Source organism: Zosterops lateralis (genome assembly GCF_965231275.1).
Source record: "Zosterops lateralis genome assembly, chromosome: 1".
NCBI classification, from domain to species: domain Eukaryota; kingdom Metazoa; phylum Chordata; class Aves; order Passeriformes; family Zosteropidae; genus Zosterops; species Zosterops lateralis.
In genome coordinates this window covers 103,608,471-103,627,079 of record NC_139762.1, presented here as the reverse complement: position 1 = coordinate 103,627,079, position 18,609 = coordinate 103,608,471, and the positions used below count along the sequence as shown (strand labels likewise).

Below are 18,609 nucleotides of genomic sequence, written 5' to 3'. Positions count from 1 at the left end.
GGTGGGTTGAGACTGACTTTGCTGCTGCCACTCTCTGCTCCTTTAGGCATCCGTATTAGTCATTTTACTGTTCTTGTAAATGGCTTAGTTTGGCAAGGTTTATTTAATCCTTAACCCTCACTTTGACTATTTTAGGGTATCACTGAGTACAACCTCACTAAATACTGGACTAGGTTTTAGTTTGTTTTTTAATTATGAATTGGGAGTTAAAAGACAGCATTTCACAATAATTTCCAGCCTATGCCAAGCATATTCAAATGAGTGGGTGTAAATTGAGGCCTGCAAGACCTGTCTTAGTATGTGCTAAAATAGAGCTGGCATCAGACACGAGTTACTTGAACCTTGACTTCGCCTTGTATCTAACAGGCTGGGGTTTTTCCCTCCTTTCAGTTCTTCCTTAATTGTGAGCTAACCACAGTGGTAGTAGCAACTCTAACAACAAGCTCTAACACAAGTGGTAGTGGCAAAATATTCCCACCCCGTAAGAAGTATGTTGATTTGAAACTGCTCCACCAGCCAACCAAACTTGCACAGGCATCAGCTGATAAGAAAACTGATAACAGCTTACTTCTCATGTGAAATACCTGACTAAATATGCTGCTTCTTGTCTTCTGGGTATGTTTAAAAACACTATTTTAGACCTATGGCCAAGCATTGAGCACATTTCATTTTCTTCCATATTTGTACATACACATGGTCAGGCAGATACAAACTCTAACATACAAGGAGCACATATGTACGTCCTTAGGTTTAGCAGAATTAATTACATTTGTTTGAAAGATGGGGGGCCTTCAGCTCTTCTTACAAAGAATACCTATCAATGCTTGGTTTTGCATTTCAGTTCTCCACTTTATGGAAGCACAGTGTCTGGCAATAATCCTGATTAAAACTAGTCCAAGAAGAGCTGAAAACCCCACAAATACCTGACTAGAATTGTTGTATCTTACCAGCTAGGATAAAAAACAAGGGATGGACATACAGCACAAGAGGCAGAACTATGACTTTGATCATAGAGAACAGGGAAGAAAAACACAGCAGAAATCAACAGCCCAACAGCCAAAGATGTACCTTTCAATTGGGGTTTTTAATTTGCGTTCTTTAGGTATCCAGACTTTGGATCTGGGAATCCAAGGAGTATCGTGTCTGCTGAGTAAAGTCCCTCAATACTCTGTCAAACATGTCAGTGCCCATTCATGCAGTCACTGAAATGAAGTTTTAAATAAATATATTGAAGTTTGTTTTCTCCTGTTTACAACATTTCACAGACTGACTACATTTTATTTATGTTCCATTAAAAATCTCTGCTTTATCCTTCAACCTGCTATACAATTGTCATACAATGCTCTAGAGATCTCATGTTCTTGATTCTTCCTCAGCCATGTACACTGGAAGTTATGAGAATGTCAAAACTGTGCTATTTTTAATTTTCAGTATAAAGAATATGTGCTCCTTCTATAGGCTCCACTGCACTCTCTGGGAGCCTTTATTTTTCATGCCTCAGCATGTACTGTGTGGCAGGGACCACCTGGGAAAGCAGTAACTGTTTTTATTCATGAGGTCATTGAATGAAACCTGCAGTCTGAGGCCCTCCAAGAGACTCAAGTGAAGACACATATTCCGAATCCCTTCTTTAACTCATGACTCCTCAAATGTATTTCCCCTTGGATCACAGCACTGGAGTTATTTTTTATGCTCTATTATTTCTTGAAGGCATCCAGAAAATCAGTAGATCCATCCTGGTGGTGCTCCAGCCTAGAAATGGACAAAGCAGCTGCTGGGCTTCCCCATCCCCAGCCTCAAGACGTTCTTTGCCAAGGCTTTGGCCCCTGCCTTCCACGTCCAGAATTCACATCTCTTTGCAGCTGGGGAGCACTGGTCTAGGCAGACTTCTACAGTGAGCTAGTGCAGACATTCCTGTAACATTCATTAGATTCATAAATAAAAATCATATGACACAGACTGATTCTGCTTCATTAAGCAACCAAGTTAATCACAAACATTTGCACTGTCCCTGTAACTCAGCAAGGATGGGGAAATAGAATCATAGAATTGTTAAAAGTTGGAAAATACCTCTAAGATCATCGAGTTCAACTGTTAATGGAAAGAATTAAATGAAAGGAGAGAAAAAGTTTACTGTAAATTGCTCACTGTCTGCAGCAACCTTAAAACTTAAGTATGAAACATTTTGAAAGTTTTTTGACAATTGAAAGAAAACAAGCATTTCAATGGCACTGAATCACTGAGCATTTTAGAGAGAAAGGATAGGAACAATTAATTCATTTTGCTTAAAAGGGTTTTTTCTTAAACAAGACTGACATAAATGAAAAAGAAGAGAGTAATGAAGGAAAGAAGAAGAAAAAGTTAAGAGCTCAGCATTTTTTTTAAAACATCACTTCAGAAAGGATCATTTCTGTTCTGAGTGCTTGATGCACAGCTTTCAGGAGGCACCACACTCACAAAAAAGACCCTTACTTTTTTCCCTTTTCAACATTTATGTCAATGAGTTTCAAAAAAATCCCTCCAAATATTATAAAAGGCAAAACAATTTTTCTTTTCCCTTTAAATTTCTTTGTTGCTATGATGAGTGCTGTAATCAAGTAAAATTGAACCATTCCTAAAAGCATTACTTAGATTTACATTGAACAAAAAATGGTCTGCCTGTAGGAACTGTTGCTCATTCCACCACGATGCAACAAATTGGAGACAAAAGCTTTAAGAGAGAGACACACACACTGACATGCAATTTTGTCATTAAGAACTGATCTCATACTGGGCAAGTAATATTAGTGTACCTATCCCCACATCTGCAGAAGTTAAACACTGAGAACAACATACACCATGACAGGTATCATGTAACACCCTTTTAATAGCATGAAAAACAATACGAGACAGAGTGGCGTGTTTGCAGTAGTGCTTCAATTTAAAGTAACTGATGAAAGAAGAGATCAGATAGCTTTTCATAATTAAATTTCAACACACAGTTCAGTTGTTCAACATTATCATGGAGTATTTTATTAACTCTCTTAACATCTTGATATTTCTACTGCTTTTCTGCCCACTCATACTTTGCATGTAATTATCTTGAAACTATGTGCCACGTCTAGTTAGCAGATAATTTTTTACCCAAAACTTTTTTCATTAATAGGCTTTCAATTTAGCAAAGTTTAGTCTTAGTTTCTATTGGACTTTGAGGCAAACTTCAGAAGAGTGATATTAAAATTAACTGGGGAAGTATTATAAGCTAATTAGGCCAAATTCTCAGCCCGTATGAAATGTCTGATTTGAGAGGAGAGCAGGGAAAGAAAGTTGGGCCTCTTGGCAATTAAAACATCTCCCTTCAAATGTGAGACTGCAACTTCTAGATTACACATTAATAGATTACATGTTAATTTCAGTAGGTCCAGTGGCTAAAAATGGAGTTCATTTACATTTATAAATATAACTGATAATTTCAGCAAAAGCTCGTATGTCTACCTTTTCCTTTCACAGAATGGTCAAGATTAGAAGAGACCTTTAGTCCAACCATCAACCCAGCACCACCACAATCCCCAAGTGCCACATCCAGACACTTCTGCAACACTTCCAGAGATGGTGACTCCACCCCCCTGCTTGGGCAACCCACTCCAATGCCTGGCCAAAGCCTTTCCTCCTGAGAGCTCCTGTTTTCCAAGCCACAGACTGCACACAACACAGCCCAGGGCAGGCAGGAGGGGAGTCACAGAATGATCATCTGGCAGTGCAGCTTTCCCATCTGACTGACTACTGCAGGACCTTTTTGTGCACTGAACAACAGTTTTCTTGAAACCCAAGCTATTTACGTGGAGCTTCAACAAGCGACATGGGGATAAACATTCCCTTGGGAAAATTTAAAAGATGTACAAGTGGACTAAAACCTTCTGAATCAATTTCAGACACCATCCCTAAAAAAATGCTTGTAAAACGGTTTCCATCCACTAAAAACAGCTTGTACCTCAATCTATTGGAGATCCTACATCAAATGATGAATGGAAAAATAAGTGTCATCCTTTTTCACTACTAAAATATAGCCAGAAATAAGTCCTTCAAGGGCCTGACAATCTACGGCAGCGAGAGGCACGGGCCTCGATCCTGCGGGAGCACCCCTTAGGAGACTTTAAGATGCAGTCTGGAATTCTTCTGATCCCTCAAGCGAAACACGAGTTAGACCGAAGGTAAGGACAACACCTCACACCTGCTGATCCGGGCAGGTCCCCGCGGGATGAGGGGGGGCCCTTCCCCTCCCCGATGTGGCACCGCCGTGTCATCCCGGGCCCGGCACCGGCTGTGGGAGCGACTCTTCACCTTCGGCGTGAGGGGTTTTACCTATAGCAAAGAAACACCCCGCGGGGAGCTCTCGCTGACGGCAGAAGCCGGGCCGGGCTCCATCCCTACGGGCCGTCCCCATCCCTCCCCTGCAGGCGGCGCCCCGCTCCCGGCCCGGCCGCCACTTCCCCCGGGACGCTCCAACGCGGCCGAGCCGGGGGGCGCAGGGAAGAGGCTGCGAGGGGCGCAGGGAAGAGGGTGCGGGGCCGTGTCGAGCCGGCCACCGCCCAGGAAAGCCGGAACGGGCCGAGATCCCTAAGGAAAACCCCCGGCTGCCGTCTCGCTGCCCTCCCGCCGCCTCTCCCGGCGCTCGTCCCCCCCCCGCGGCCCGCAGCGCGATGGTTTCTCCCGGAAGCGCCGGAGCCGCCGCCGGTGCCGCTTCCTCCCTTCCGTGTCCGCCCCGAGCCGCGTCCCCGCAGCCGCCCCCGGGTGAGGATCCTGTCAGGGCTAACATTTAACTTACTTTACGTCTTGTGATAATGACTCTTTTTCTGCTCTGTTAGTCTGTCTTTCCTTTATCCATATTTTCTGCCTCTCTTTTTCCCTTCTTGGAAATCCTAGGGAAAAGACGGGAAACTCCTATCTTAGTGCATTTACCGTATTTCCTTCTCTCCCCAGTGTCCAACAGCCACCATGTCCAGCAAAAAGGCAAAGACAAAGACCACCAAGAAGCGCCCCCAGCGCGCCACTTCCAATGTGTTTGCCATGTTTGACCAGTCGCAGATCCAGGAATTCAAGGAGGCCTTCAACATGATCGACCAGAACAGGGACGGCTTCATTGACAAAGAGGACTTGCACGACATGCTCGCCTCCCTTGGTAATGTCCCTGTGCTGCTCATGCTTGCCAGGCAAATTTGTGCTGCAAAAATCAAACTACTGAGTCTGGGATATGAGAGTGTGGTGTCTCAGTCTGTGTTTGTGTAAACACTCAGTTTGTGTTGACATTACTTTTTCAGTTTGAAAGCTAAACCTTTTATGTATGAATCCCTTTCTGTGCAGGAAAGAATCCAACGGATGAATACCTGGATGCCATGATGAATGAGGCTCCGGGCCCCATCAACTTCACCATGTTCCTCACCATGTTTGGTGAGAAGTTAAATGGCACCGACCCGGAGGATGTCATCAGGAATGCTTTTGCTTGCTTTGATGAAGAAGCAACAGGTATGTGGGTGCAGCTCGGCTGCTTGGCAGGGGCGTGGCTGGGGTTTTATGTTCGTTATTTGGGTTTCTAAACAGTATGCTGATTTTTGCACCTTTATAAATTAAATATGAGGTGGTAGTCCTAGATGGCATATTCTGCTAAATTATTGAGTAAGAGTAAAATCTGTCTGGCTGATCTGTGTCAGTACTGAGTACTAGTAGGACTGTTCTTCTGTAAAGCTTTGAAGAAGGGTGCTTTAACTGGACAGTGTGTATGTTCCTCAAAGTGTAAAACAAGATGTATTTGCTCTAAGGTGAGGAATTCAAATCAATAATGTGTGATTTTTTATGGCTTTAAAAGGTAATGATGGGAAATCTTTCATGCAACTATGTTTGTGCCCCCTCTGCAGTAGGTCTGAGATGCATCTAAATTCTTCAGATGTTTAATATTTCAAGATACACCATCTAGACTTCATAAAGTCTTACAAACCCTCATCTGGCTGAGCATTCTTCTTGGCTCTGAGGACAAATGTTATGCTCTGTTTGGAGCTCAGTTTGCTTTCAGATTGCAGGAAGGGCTGCAGACTTAGTGGTGTAAAGATAAAACCTGGGTGGGGTGTAGAGGGCAGAAATGACAGATTGGACTGACTTGAAAAGCAAGATGAAGGGAAAGAGTAAACCACAGAGCTCAGTTTTACTATATCAGACTTCCAAGGTTGTGCCTGTAATCTTGAGGTTAGAGTTTATGCTTTTATGTATTTATTCACCTAGGCTGAGATTCCTGAGGAGTGTGTAGTAACTGGGGATGAATCCATAGGGCAGTTCTGTGGAATTACAGAGTATTGGTGCTTTGATGCCTTGTGAACTTGCCTTACTAGCTCACATTGCAATTATGTAGTCTAGTCTCTGTACTAGAGATACACTGCATCTACACCTTTCCTCACAACTGCCCACCACAGTATTTTAATCTAACCAGTCGAGCTATGCTCTGCACCTTTCCAAGGATATAGTTCTGTTTCAACAGCTATTTTCAGTCTGTGTATTTTTAGCACCTTTTGCCTTTTCAAAGAGCATCCCCTTCCTGCTGAGGTGTAGGTAAACAGGCTTTCTGTTTGGCAGGCCTTTTCAAATGTTAATCGACTTCCTCCCTCTCAAGAGAAATCTCTTTACCATCTCCTGGAGAAGGAAGTTTTGTTAGTAGGTTAATTATTTTCTCTCCACAGGTAGTCTGACTCACTGTGCTACTGTGGTTTTGGTTTTTTTGTGTGTGTGTGTGCACCAAAACAAGAGCCTGTGAATTACAATATAAAGAAAATGGTTGTGCTACCAGTTCTTTGGAACAGAAACTTCTATGTCTGTCTAAACAATAAGTTACTAGTCGGGCACCCATATACTGATAAGATTGATTTTAATATCTCTCAGCTCTGTGTGGTAAATGTTTTAGTCCAGTCCTACAATGATTTGAGGATACTGGTTTGTTCTACAGTCTGTTTTGTGTCTTATGCATCCTCAAATTTTAACCAGAAAACATGTAAAATAGCTATGCTGTTTTATTGAGTTTTGATTGATAATGGTCGAAATGAAGTCTTCAAAATAGCATATGACATATCTGTAGAACCCAGGTTAATCCTTTATGTTAATCCTTTATTCCTTCTAAAAATGTACAAGAGCATTTCCAGCTGTATCAAACTCTTCTACTTCCATGGTCCCCACATGTGTATTTGTTATGGGCCTGATTTTCTAGCTCTATATCAGTGTAGGTCTTTTGAAAGGGAGTAATACAAATCAGATCCTATTGATGAGGATAAGGTAGGACTTGTTAGGTTTTACTTACATTTACTATATTGCCAACCTAGTTGGATATGTTGCTTCAGCATTACTATCATGTGTAGTGCTATGGAATTGGTATAAAAGTTGGATCTGTCTGCATTTGGAGTATTTTTTATCTGGTCTTTGATCTGCTTTGTGCTGCCTGCAACAGGCTAAATCTTAAGTTTTGCTTCATTTATTTGTCACTCCCCATCTACAGCTGAAGCTGTGTGGGAGGGAGAGGAGCCCTGTTTGCTTTACAGTTGGTTGCTGATAAAACTTGTGGCGTATTCCTGGTCTGGCAGCCCAGTTCAGTGTTCAAACAACTAACAATTCAGACAGGAGCAATTAAGTCCTTGAGGTTAAACTTGCAGCACCAAAGGCCTTGCATTTTTTGAATACTAATCATTGTCATCTTTCCTCACTGCTTGGTCTCTGTAGGACAGCTGAGTGAGTGTCTAATCTGTTTGGATGCCTTTTCCCTCTTCTTTACACACATCTTAAAAGAGAGCTCTAAGGTTTGACCTGATTAGGATGGGCCTGGCTAACTGTACATTCTCCCTATTTCTCAAGTAGAAGATTGCTGCTAGCCTTCTTCATTTGCAGTCAGTAGCCAATGCCTGGTCTACATTGGGATATGGTGCTGTTTTCATTAGCATATGTTGAAACACATTTTTTTTTCACTTCCCCCAGCATACACCACCCCCTGTTAATTTGTCATGCTCATTGACTGCTTTTTGGTCCCCTGATTTCCTGTTTGGTTTTGTCTCACTAATGAACTCTGATTAACTTCTGCAACTCTCTTTCCAAAGCAGCACTTTTTAAATCACATTCTAATTGAGTCTACATTAGTTGATGTGGGTGTCTACATATGATTTCCAGCTGTTCCACAGAGCTTACTTATGGCTCTTTTTGGAACCTTATTCTACCTTGTCTGTTCTGTTACTGACATTTCTCCAACTAAAGTTCAATGACCAATCTCTTTCTAAAATGAAGCAACTATTGTGCTGCTAAATGTATAACTGGTTGTATTTCAGCATTCAGCAGTTTCTGCATTCTACTGTTTGCCCTTTGTTATGTGTGTTTCCTTTTTCGTCTCTAAATTTTCCTGGAATTATTTGGCAACTGGTGGTTCTGCCCATCTCTTGAAATAGAATTAGCAGAAGATACCTAGAAACTGCTCTTTTTTATGTCTTTGTTAACTTCCTGAAAAGTCTTCTGCTCTTTTAGCATAAAATAAATAATACATCCTAACTTTTTTGTTACTGGGTTCTCCACCTTTACCTCTCCACCATAAACATTCTTCCTGCCTCCTGAGCTAACTTGCTCAGTCTTGTCTGAAAGTTTCTTCTGTTATAAACTCCTTCCCTGGACGCTTGCCAGGAGTTCACTGTATCCACATAAACTGCCTCCAGCAACAGTGTTGTGCAGCACAGAAGAGCCAGAGTGGTTATTTAGTCCCCAGGGGAAACTAGTTTATAGAGGATGTGCAAATATATCTAATTAAGGCAAGAAAAATATAGTTCGTTTAAGAGAATTGCTTATATAATGAAGACTAGCAGTGTCAGGAACTTGTTTTTCCACTTTGAGCCGTTGAAGATCAGTAGATGGAAGTAAGTGTTATTATACCACAGCAGGTCAGGCCCTGTCTTCAGAAATCTGTATGAAATGCATTAAACTTCCTTTCCCTTTGCACTCAAGGAATTTCTTTAGAATTCAATTAAGGAAATTTCTGGGGCTCTGTGCAAATGCAAATGTAATATATTACATGCTGCACTGGTTAATTGCCTGTCTGTTGGCATGTCTGTGCTGCTGCTTTCAGAGACCCAGCTAAGAGGCTCGGCCTCCCTTCTGTTTCTCTGTGCATGTCTCATTGCAGGGTTCATCCAGGAAGACTACCTGCGGGAGCTGCTGACCACGATGGGGGACAGGTTCACGGATGAGGAGGTGGATGAGCTCTACAGAGAGGCCCCCATCGACAAAAAGGGCAATTTCAACTACATCGAATTCACGCGCATCCTGAAACATGGAGCAAAAGACAAGGACGACTGAGCAAATCCCTGGATACCTGTGGATAGCACCTTTAATTTTTTTTTTTCTTCTCACTAATTTTATTTCTCAGGATCTAATTTTTTTTTCCTTCTTGTTGGGACCTTTTGCATTCATTTTTAGCACTGCAGTTTCTTCCTCTGTGGATCCTAAGGCTGCTCGGGCACACCTGCACCTTTGTAATAAGACTGGAAAGTGGCAGGGAGAGAGAGGACAGCTTACAGTGATGGAGGCTGAGGCTCAAAGATCAGAAAGTGTGGAGGCCTGGATAAAAATGTTAGTGCTACTCATCCTAGCTAGATTAATTTTACATTTTTATTGATAATTTTTCAAATCATTGTCTACTAAAAGCATAATTAAAAATTTCATGCGAGAAGTATAATGTTTCTCTAATGATATCTGTAAATATTTTTGCAACTGTACGCAGTCATGTTGTTACCTATTTTTGCCTTAAAAAATGATGCATAAGTCACTTAAGCATATTGATATTTGTACTTCAGCAACTGAGTATTTCACCTGCTACTGTGAGCATACACATGAAGAAGAAATTCCCATCCTTCAAATTTTAATGTATGGTAAATTAATCATTTCTGTCCGAGACTTGCACATTAAACATTTTAAATCTTACGAATGTAGTTGAGCATGTATTTTACCACCTCAGTGCCTCCATTTCTCGACACTGAGTACTATATTAATACCACTTTTAAAAAACTTACCATGTAAATCCTAGTGGTTTTTTTTAAAACAAATTATCATATATGGATAGAGTTGCTTGAGCGATGCTTCTTACCAGATCTGTGGGGCTGCTGATACTGAATTAATGACATTTCATTGCAACCATATTTTTCTTTATCTTTCCATTTTTTACAAAGCATAGTAAGAACAGGGCTGGATGAAAGAAGAAGGAAGGTATGCTGTCTCTGTCCTTGTTTTCTGTCTGAAAATGTTATTCTTGGTTTTTAAATGAAACAATATACACTATATTTTTTAAGACCTCCTGCCGTGTGTGGTGTTTTGGATGTGTGAGACTTGAGACATTCCTTTTGTTCCATTTCTCATAGTTGTATTCTCTATAGTTTTTGTGGTACGGAAGGCATGGCAGATTTGCTACAGTGCTCTGAAGCAATTTTGCCATAATCGGAATGCTTGTGGTCCTGTGGTTTTTTTGTCTTGAGAGAAAGGATGATCAGAGCTGACACTTCTAGGAATTACACTGTTAATCCCTTCAGAATTTACGTTACAAAATTAAGAAAAGTCATTTGGCTGAGAGCATTTTGCTGTTTCTTGGTAAGGCTGTTGTTGCGAACTGAACTTTTAAGAAATGTCATCAGAGGACAGTGATGAAAGCTCAGGAGCTCCTGCTCTACCTCAGTCCCAGGGAGCTTTGCCGTGGCGTGGGAGCTGTGCACGCAGGATGACCTGATCCTTCTGACTGTGGGTCTGTGCCAAACGCATGGAAAAGCAGAGAGGGGGAAAAGGTGCTGAACGGAATCAGCGGAAATCCAAACACTTAACAAATATTTTCCCTCGGTCACTGCCTTCTTTATTTTTTCTTTCTTTCCTCCGGAGAAATAGTTAGGTTCGGAGGGGGCAGAGATTAAAAGCTCGAACTTGTGTAAACTATCAGTGAGATTAGTAGCAGTTTTTATGCTGCTGAGGGAGGTGAAGTGCTGGGGCCATCCCCGGAGCCACCAGGAGGTGGCAGCACAGCTCCCGGCACCGGCACCGCTGTGACGGGCGAGCGGCTCCCAACCCAAATGTTTGTTGGTTTTGGTTGGGTTTTCTGGTTTGTTGTTTTGGGTTTGGTTTTTTTTTTTTTTAGTCCCGAAAAGCTCGTTTGGTGTACTGTGCATAGGGGGAAATATGCTGCGTTCCCACAGAAGTCCTGTTCCTGCTACAGCAAAGGCTAACAATGCCAGGATTTTTCACATTGCAGCTCTTGCACGTGTTGAATTTTTGGCCCTTTAATCAAACTTGTTCATCAGAGAAGAGAGTAAAACAAGGCCTCTGCAAGCCGTTGTTACAGGCCTACATGCACAAACACACATGTGGTGTGGGTTTGGCACAGATTGGGTTTCAAAAGGACTTATGGCCTTCCTTGTAACTCAAACCAGAGACATTGCTCCTGCATTTCACTTCTCAGTATCTCAGTGAGTGCTCTTCCTCTTTTGTTAAGATTAGCTTTGAAAAAAACTACCCCAAATTCAAATGTATATGTTTGCATAACTTTGTTTACATACGAAAGACTAAAACCTGTGATATAAACTAAACTGCTGGGGCTCAGAGTGAGGCAGCTGGTATTTACCTACAGCAATAAATGCCAATTGGTAAACCCCCAGTGCTTCCTTAAGGGCCAGGGCTGTGTTGCTGTATAGCAACACCTATATGCCATTTGGCCTTGAGATGATGAATTGTAGTTCACTAATACTATTGTTCTCAGCCTTGCCTTCGGCAGAATCCTGGTTTTACTCTCTCGACTTTAATGGTATTTAATGTTCTCATAAAAACATGTCTGAGAGAATGATAAAAATGGATTTTTGGTGTGTAACTCAGAGGCCTGGGATTTCTGTTGCAAAGAAATTTTAAACCCCTGCTCAGCTCTGATGCAGAGGGTGCCTTAAAGTCTGTGTGTGTCTGGAACAAGCAACACTGGTTTTATAGACTAATTGCAGTTCTTAGTCCTGGCAAAATCATTCTCAGTAAGAGCCACAGAATTTTCAAGTGTTCTCACTGAAGTGGGTCAGCAGAACATGAAGGCATTTGTCATGGGATGTCTTTCTCCTTTTATTTTTGTTATTAATTCAGCTGTTTTGTAGATAGGTCACTTGAGTGGAGGGCGGGAACAATGTGGCCTTGAATCCTCTCAGCTAGAAGAGAGAATTAAAAGTAGGTCTGCAACATTCAGACTGAATGTTAAACCACTGAACAATTGAATAAGGGAGGGTGGAACCATCACAAGCAGCTGTGTTTCTTATTGTGCCTTCTTTTTTTTTTTTTTTTTTTTTTTTTTTTTTTTTTTTTTTTTTTTTTTTGGCAAATGAAGGAGCTTAGGCAGTGATCCCAGAAGAAGGAATAAAAGCAATCCATTCTACCTTGAGAGGACTCTTTCCTGCCCTTCAAGGTGAAGTTCCCAAAAGCCATGACTCACAAATGGGGCTGGGATGCTTGTTTCCTGTGGTTGCAGGGGCAACAGAGCTGAACCCTAAATGAGTTTTAGCTTATAAACCGTTTCCTCTCCAGGACTGTTTGTGAGAAGTAGTGCCTTGCCAGGGAACTGTCTCACACATCCTGTATCTGGCTTAATGCCCCCCCCCGCCCCGCCACAAACTCCTGCCAGTGTAGGTAATAACTTGTAAAGGTTCTCACTGTCTTTACTCTGTTTGAATGCTGTGTTTTGTAAGCTGCTCAGCACCTGATTACCCTTGAGCAACTCAGCTCAGCTCTCTCCCTACTGGAGCAGTCAATTTGCCAGCTGTGCTGTCCCTACATGTGAATTACAGCCCCAGCTCCTGTAGAAAGGGCACTGGTGACTCCTTACCTCCTCTTCAGTATTTCATGCTGATGAGATTCAGCAGATCCTTACTCAGTACCCTTGTTTTAATAGTTACTAATTTTAGCACCTAACTTCCCTGTCTGGGGAGAGAGCAGTATCTGTCAGTGTGGCAGGCACGGCTCACTGTGGGTAGGACCAGTGGTGTCTAGCCTTCTTCATTTAGATACCAAGTAGCCGGTATTTAATACAGCCATGTCCAAATGTCAGATAGAACGGTGCTTGTTCTAAAAACCGCCAAGGTCTGGAGAGAATTCCTGTCACCAGGGTGGTGGTGCCTAAATCCTAAGCACTCGGTCTGACCTTTGTGGACGGTTTCCTAGCGGCAGGCAGGGCTCGTTCTGCTATTCAAATAACCCCAAGCTAACTGCTGACTCATCTCTGGTTCCACTCGGCACATCCCAGTGCTTAAATATAAAAATTGTTTCAGTAGCACTCTTTAGCTGTGAAAAGCAAACCTAACCAGAGTTCCTATGTAATCGTGGTGAGATCAGAGGTGTCATGTAAATGGTGTAATTAAAAACATAAAAAAGCGTTCACATGACTTTAATAGGGATGCATACCAGTCCCAGCAGGCTTCTTTCACTGAGTAGGTAAGACTTGCAAATTAAAGATACTTGCAGCTGGAAACTTCCTTTTCAAATAACTGCAGGTCACTGTGACATTGGAAATGGTTGTAAAAAGCTACAGTGAGACCACAATCATGGCACGCTGCCCCCTCCCACACACATCCACAAGATTTCCTGAGAAATTTGCTCAGCTCCATGCCCCACAACCCTAGCAAGCTTCAAAGCTACAGGGCTGGAGTTAGTTAAAAGGAGAGCTGACAAGATTCATGTTAGTAAGATAAGCTCATGAACTTTGTGATTCATTTTTGGAAGAGAATTAAATGGAACGAAATTACTTGCAGTAAGTACTTGCCTGTTTATTTCTTTCACTAATTCAGAGGATAAGGTATTGTATCTATTAGAACCTGAGATGTATGTTGTGCAAAACACAAGTTATAACATTGTTACTGCTATCCTGTTAATAAACAGGGGAGCTTGGTCATGAATCTAAATCCTCCCACTTTGTCCACCCTTCGAATCTGATAATTAAAAAAATAATAATAAAAAGGTAGCAATGCAATTTTCAATTGTCAGAAGACAGCATTTCTTTCAGACTCTGAATTTTTTGTAACCTAATTGAGCACAACGTTATAACTTAACCAATGATATCTAGTTTTTCTGCTGCAGAAAGTCTGGATATGCAAACTGTTGTTACTGATGTTTTTTACCATCTCCATCTATTCTATGGCCACTTTCCCCAGGTGGGGCACAGAGCAGCAGCACTGTTACAAATGTATGTGGGGGTGCTCTATTACATGCAGACCTAAGTGGAAGAAGGGGTCATCAAACTTGCACAAAATGATGAGTAAGGAATACACTGCAAAAATGAAGAACTCTGATTCATTTGCTGGAAGATGGCACAGGGCTGTCTGAACCCCAAAGAGGAGGATGAGCTGTTGCCATGAAGTGCTAGTTACAACAGTGTGATAAGCAGAAAACCTACCTGATAACAGCTGCAGCTGAATTTGGAAGCAAATTGCTATGTGGATAGGACAGTAAATCAGAAGACAGTGATGACACTTGATAAAAATATTTGGTTCTACTCAGTCCCTGTTGCAAAGATATGCAGCCTGCTGTCCCTGAAATCTTATGTCCCAAGCTCTGGACACAGATTTTGGGTATCTGAGTAGCCATGTAAACTAATGAAAATTAAAATACCAGAAAAGAAGATAGGGGGTGAGGCACGCAAGCATTTCCTGATGCAGCTGATCAGAGATATGACTCTAATTGAAGTTCCAGTAGACAGACTTCTCCAGAGGCTGGACAACAATGCCCAGTCAACAATTTATACAGCCCCATGCTTTGGCAGCTGACAGCAGCTTTTCCAGAGTTCTGTTTTCTATTTGATGTTTGACTCCTCTCCTCCCATTCCCTCCCATCCTTTGTGCAAGCACTTAAATGCCTTCCACATGTCAGGGGCCTGCATCTACCCTCTCTGTTACAAGCCTTACATATGCTGAAGGGTTAAGACTTTCAAGCAAGGAAGGCATTCCCTTCTCTACTTTGTGTACCACACCTTGGGCCTCACTTTGAGATAAGATTCAAAGCATCTAATAAGTTGTAAGGCAGGCTTTGCAAATTTTGATGAGCAAAACTTCACGTTCAGGATTAAAGAGTATTTCAGTGGCAGCTTTTAAAATGCTGGCATGTGTAAATGGGACAGCAGTACCTCAGCATTTCAGGCTCTGGGGTGAAAGTGCAGATCAGACTCGTGCACATCTCTGGATGCACAACACATGACAAAACTGTCCTCTGAGGGCAGTGGGTGAGTGGAGGAGACTTTTGGCTGATGCTCTCACTAGTGATGCCTGGAAGATCTTACCCTATGCCAGGTTTTCAGGGTTGGTAATTATGCCCCTTCCACTCTTGATCTCAAGAATTGCTATGAAAGAGCAAGTATCAAACAAAAGGTGCTGGCTGCTTATTTTCACACTACTTTCCCAACTCGAAATGTTCTTTACACCTCTGTGATTGACTGGATTATTCCTACCTAAGACAGATTTTGCGTTCACACACACCCTTTGCAGGAATGTTTTTGTTACCTACTGGTGGTTTGTAAAGTGTCTATAAAAGCAAGGAAAGCATTTGGGAGATGCTGTTATGAACAAGTTAGGGTGTGTTTATTTTAGTTATTTCTTCTCCTTCCAATTCTTCCATGCCTCCCTTAAGCCAATTAACAGACACTGCTTCTACAGGCAAAGTATACTGAGTTCAGTGAGGCTCACCTAAAAAGGCCATTATTCAAGTTTCCAATATTTATCTTTACATACCAATACGTATTTCAAACTCATTTCTTGACTCTGCTGTTCTTTGCTTTGCTTTGGGGCCTGGGGAGGGGGGGATGTTGGTTTTCAAAGGTACAATCTGCTTGAGTTTTCTCCTCTAATCACTGTTACATTAATGACTTACCTGTACAGTTTGCCCCGTTTTAATTCTGATGCAGCTGAAATTTTCATTTTGTGAATTTCCTTGCATTTCCCTGCTCTATGCTGCTGATGTCAGAAACCTCTGACATCTGTATGTTCTTACATGGTCCACAGAACTTCATTCCAAGCTTTTGTTCCTAAAAGCTATGGAGAAAAGCACTGTATGAAATCTGTTTAGAACAGAAGTTGATTGGGGGGTAGGAGGTGAGAAGTTTTATCCCTGGAAATAAAAGCAATGTGGCATGAAGGTATTTGTAATATGGGTTCCTTTTAACGAATCTTAGCCACTTAGTTGACTGAAAACATTAAATCGGTGTTTCCCTAAAGTAAGTAATTAACTTTCAACACAAAAAATTAAATTGCCTAAGATTATTACACAGCTATCTGAACAATACTTCTAGTGTCTTGTTGCTTTTATTGCTTTGTTGCCCCTGGCATTTTGTGTGTAATCATCCAGACACCATGAGACATATTGATTAAATAATTTGGGGCACTTTGCACAGTACAGTCTTGTTTTATATAATCTTATGCAATAAGTTATTACTCTAGCCAAGTACTAAGTAAGAGCAGAGCTAAGAGAAAAACTTTGGGCAATGCCAGTCTATCCTGTCATCCATAGTCAGAAGTAGTTTGGACTCCTGAAACAAGCTACATCTTTACTGGGAGACAGACAGACAGGCTCCTGAGTTGACTTTAGTAGATATTTTTATATTAGGCTGAGCATATTTCCTCTTAATACACTGAAAAAAACTGTTTGAAGAGCAACTTCTGTGCCAGTGCTTCCAGAGCTCCAGAGAGGTGAGCAGTTCTCTGTGTTTGTACAGTGTCAAGCACAATGAAGATTGGTGTATGAGTGGGAAAATTAAATGTCTTATGGAATTTCCATGATAAAAGTAAAAAGCACTTTTTTAGTAGATGTCACAAAAGCTTTAAAGAGCACCGGGCCCTCTCTAACTCATTGGAACATCAGTTTCACCTCTGGCTTAGGTAGGCTGATTTAGCAGCCTTCTGCTAGAAAGGTTCTAGATAACAAATGGCAACCAAAATATTTCAAGGCTGCCTTATCCTCTCTTACCCTACAGCCTAATGGCAAAAGGAGACAATTGTACCATTTGCAAACTACATGTTGTGCTTTAATCTTGCATTTTGACTTATGTTGTCATGAAGTTGCTAATCATCATTCTGTGAGGCTGTCTGGCACAGCCCCTCCACACAACTCTGGGCTGCATTGCCACAAGAGAGCAAACACAAGCACTGGCACCTGCCAATAACTGTTGTTTAGAGGGAAGGCGTCCCTTTTGCCAGCCAGTGAAACATCAGAACTCTAACCCACTAAATAAATGCTATTATACATCATCTGGGCACCATATGGTCTGCGTGCTCTGAGTGTAACTGAGCCACAGCCCTCCAAGCAGTTGGGTGAGAGACCTGGCTTCAGCCTCAGTAGCTGTCTGCTTCAGCAGCAGTAAGGCTTCCACACTGGTGTGCTCTGAAGAGAATCAAGGAAAGCCTCTCATCAAGTACCAGAAGGTTTCTGTTCCCCTGTAGAAGTACTGAAGTTTCTGCTGACCCTTCTGGGCATGGGTGAATACATACCCTTCCAGGGTACAGCTCTGCTCCCTAGGGTATCTGCAGTTCTGATGCCCCTTCAGAGAACACAGCTTCTACTCTGGTAACTGAAACTGTGGCTTAAATCATCATCTCATCTCACCTCATCTCATCCAGCTTTTATTACATCTTGCAAAAGAAGCCCACTCTGCACTGGAGTCTTGCTTTATTTAGCACCATGAATGGACAGAACTGGCCCATGTGTGTAGCTGGAGGTGACTGGGTTAAATGTGTCAGCAGGCTGAACTCTTCCATGGAGGGAAAGAGGAAATGAGGTCTGAACCAATACCTAGAGTAGCACAAATTAGTGAGCTACTAAGAGCCCTCAGAGAGGTTCTCAGAGGACCTCACACTTAACCCAGATAATGGTAGCTGCAGGTGGCTACAACAATGAACCAGGTAGGTAAAAGTAGTGCTGAAGCCCCAGCAAGTCTGGTTTTATAAGCCCAGGAACTCAGCTCAACTGCTAGTCCACTATTCTATTTACCTTATGCCAAGACACCGTCTGTCCCTGCACTAACAGCTAGCCAGGGTAGAGCATCCTACTGCTATTTGAAACACTGGGACTAGGACAAGCTGTGTTGGCCAAACCCTAGCCTACATCCATACAAGTAAATCCAGTATGTGTACAAGTTTGACAGGGAAATTTGGCTCTGTGTCTGCAACTCACTTTTAACAAGTGAAGATCTGTTTCCATCCCAAAGTGTCTGAAAGGTACTTCTGTTTTTCAGAACATGAGATAATTACAGTAACAAATTACTTCATCATCCACCAATAACGTCTTGTAAGCATGGATACATAGGTTTTGCAAAAGAACTTAAAACTTTCAGGTTTCATAGTGAATTTAGCCTTCAAACTCTTAACAGTGAACTGTACTTTCATTCTCCTAACTGCTTACATGTCTGATTGTCTGGAGTGGTCTTTTAATTTTTTTTTCTAGAAGACTTACAACATATCTAATACACGGGGCTGAGCTGAACAGCTTGATTGTTATTTCCAACCTAAAGCCACATTTGTTCTACAACGTGATGATGTTTTTGGGCCTAACTCGTGTCCTGCTCCTTCAGAGCCTGCATCC

The 18,609-nt window shown here is 42.0% G+C and overlaps 1 protein-coding gene across 1 annotated transcript; it reads left to right on the top strand.

The window, feature by feature from the left end:
- Positions 1 to 4,702: 4,702 nt before the first annotated feature.
- On the top strand, positions 4,703 to 9,966 carry LOC310907269 (myosin regulatory light chain 2, smooth muscle minor isoform-like). Its single transcript, XM_083857351.1, has 4 exons — positions 4,703 to 4,770; positions 4,960 to 5,158; positions 5,341 to 5,502; positions 9,170 to 9,966. The coding sequence occupies exons 2-4, from the start codon at positions 4,975 to 4,977 to the stop codon at positions 9,340 to 9,342; spliced, it is 519 nt and encodes a 172-aa protein (XP_083713477.1). The 5' UTR covers positions 4,703 to 4,770; positions 4,960 to 4,974; the 3' UTR covers positions 9,343 to 9,966.
- Positions 9,967 to 18,609: the final 8,643 nt, after the last annotated feature.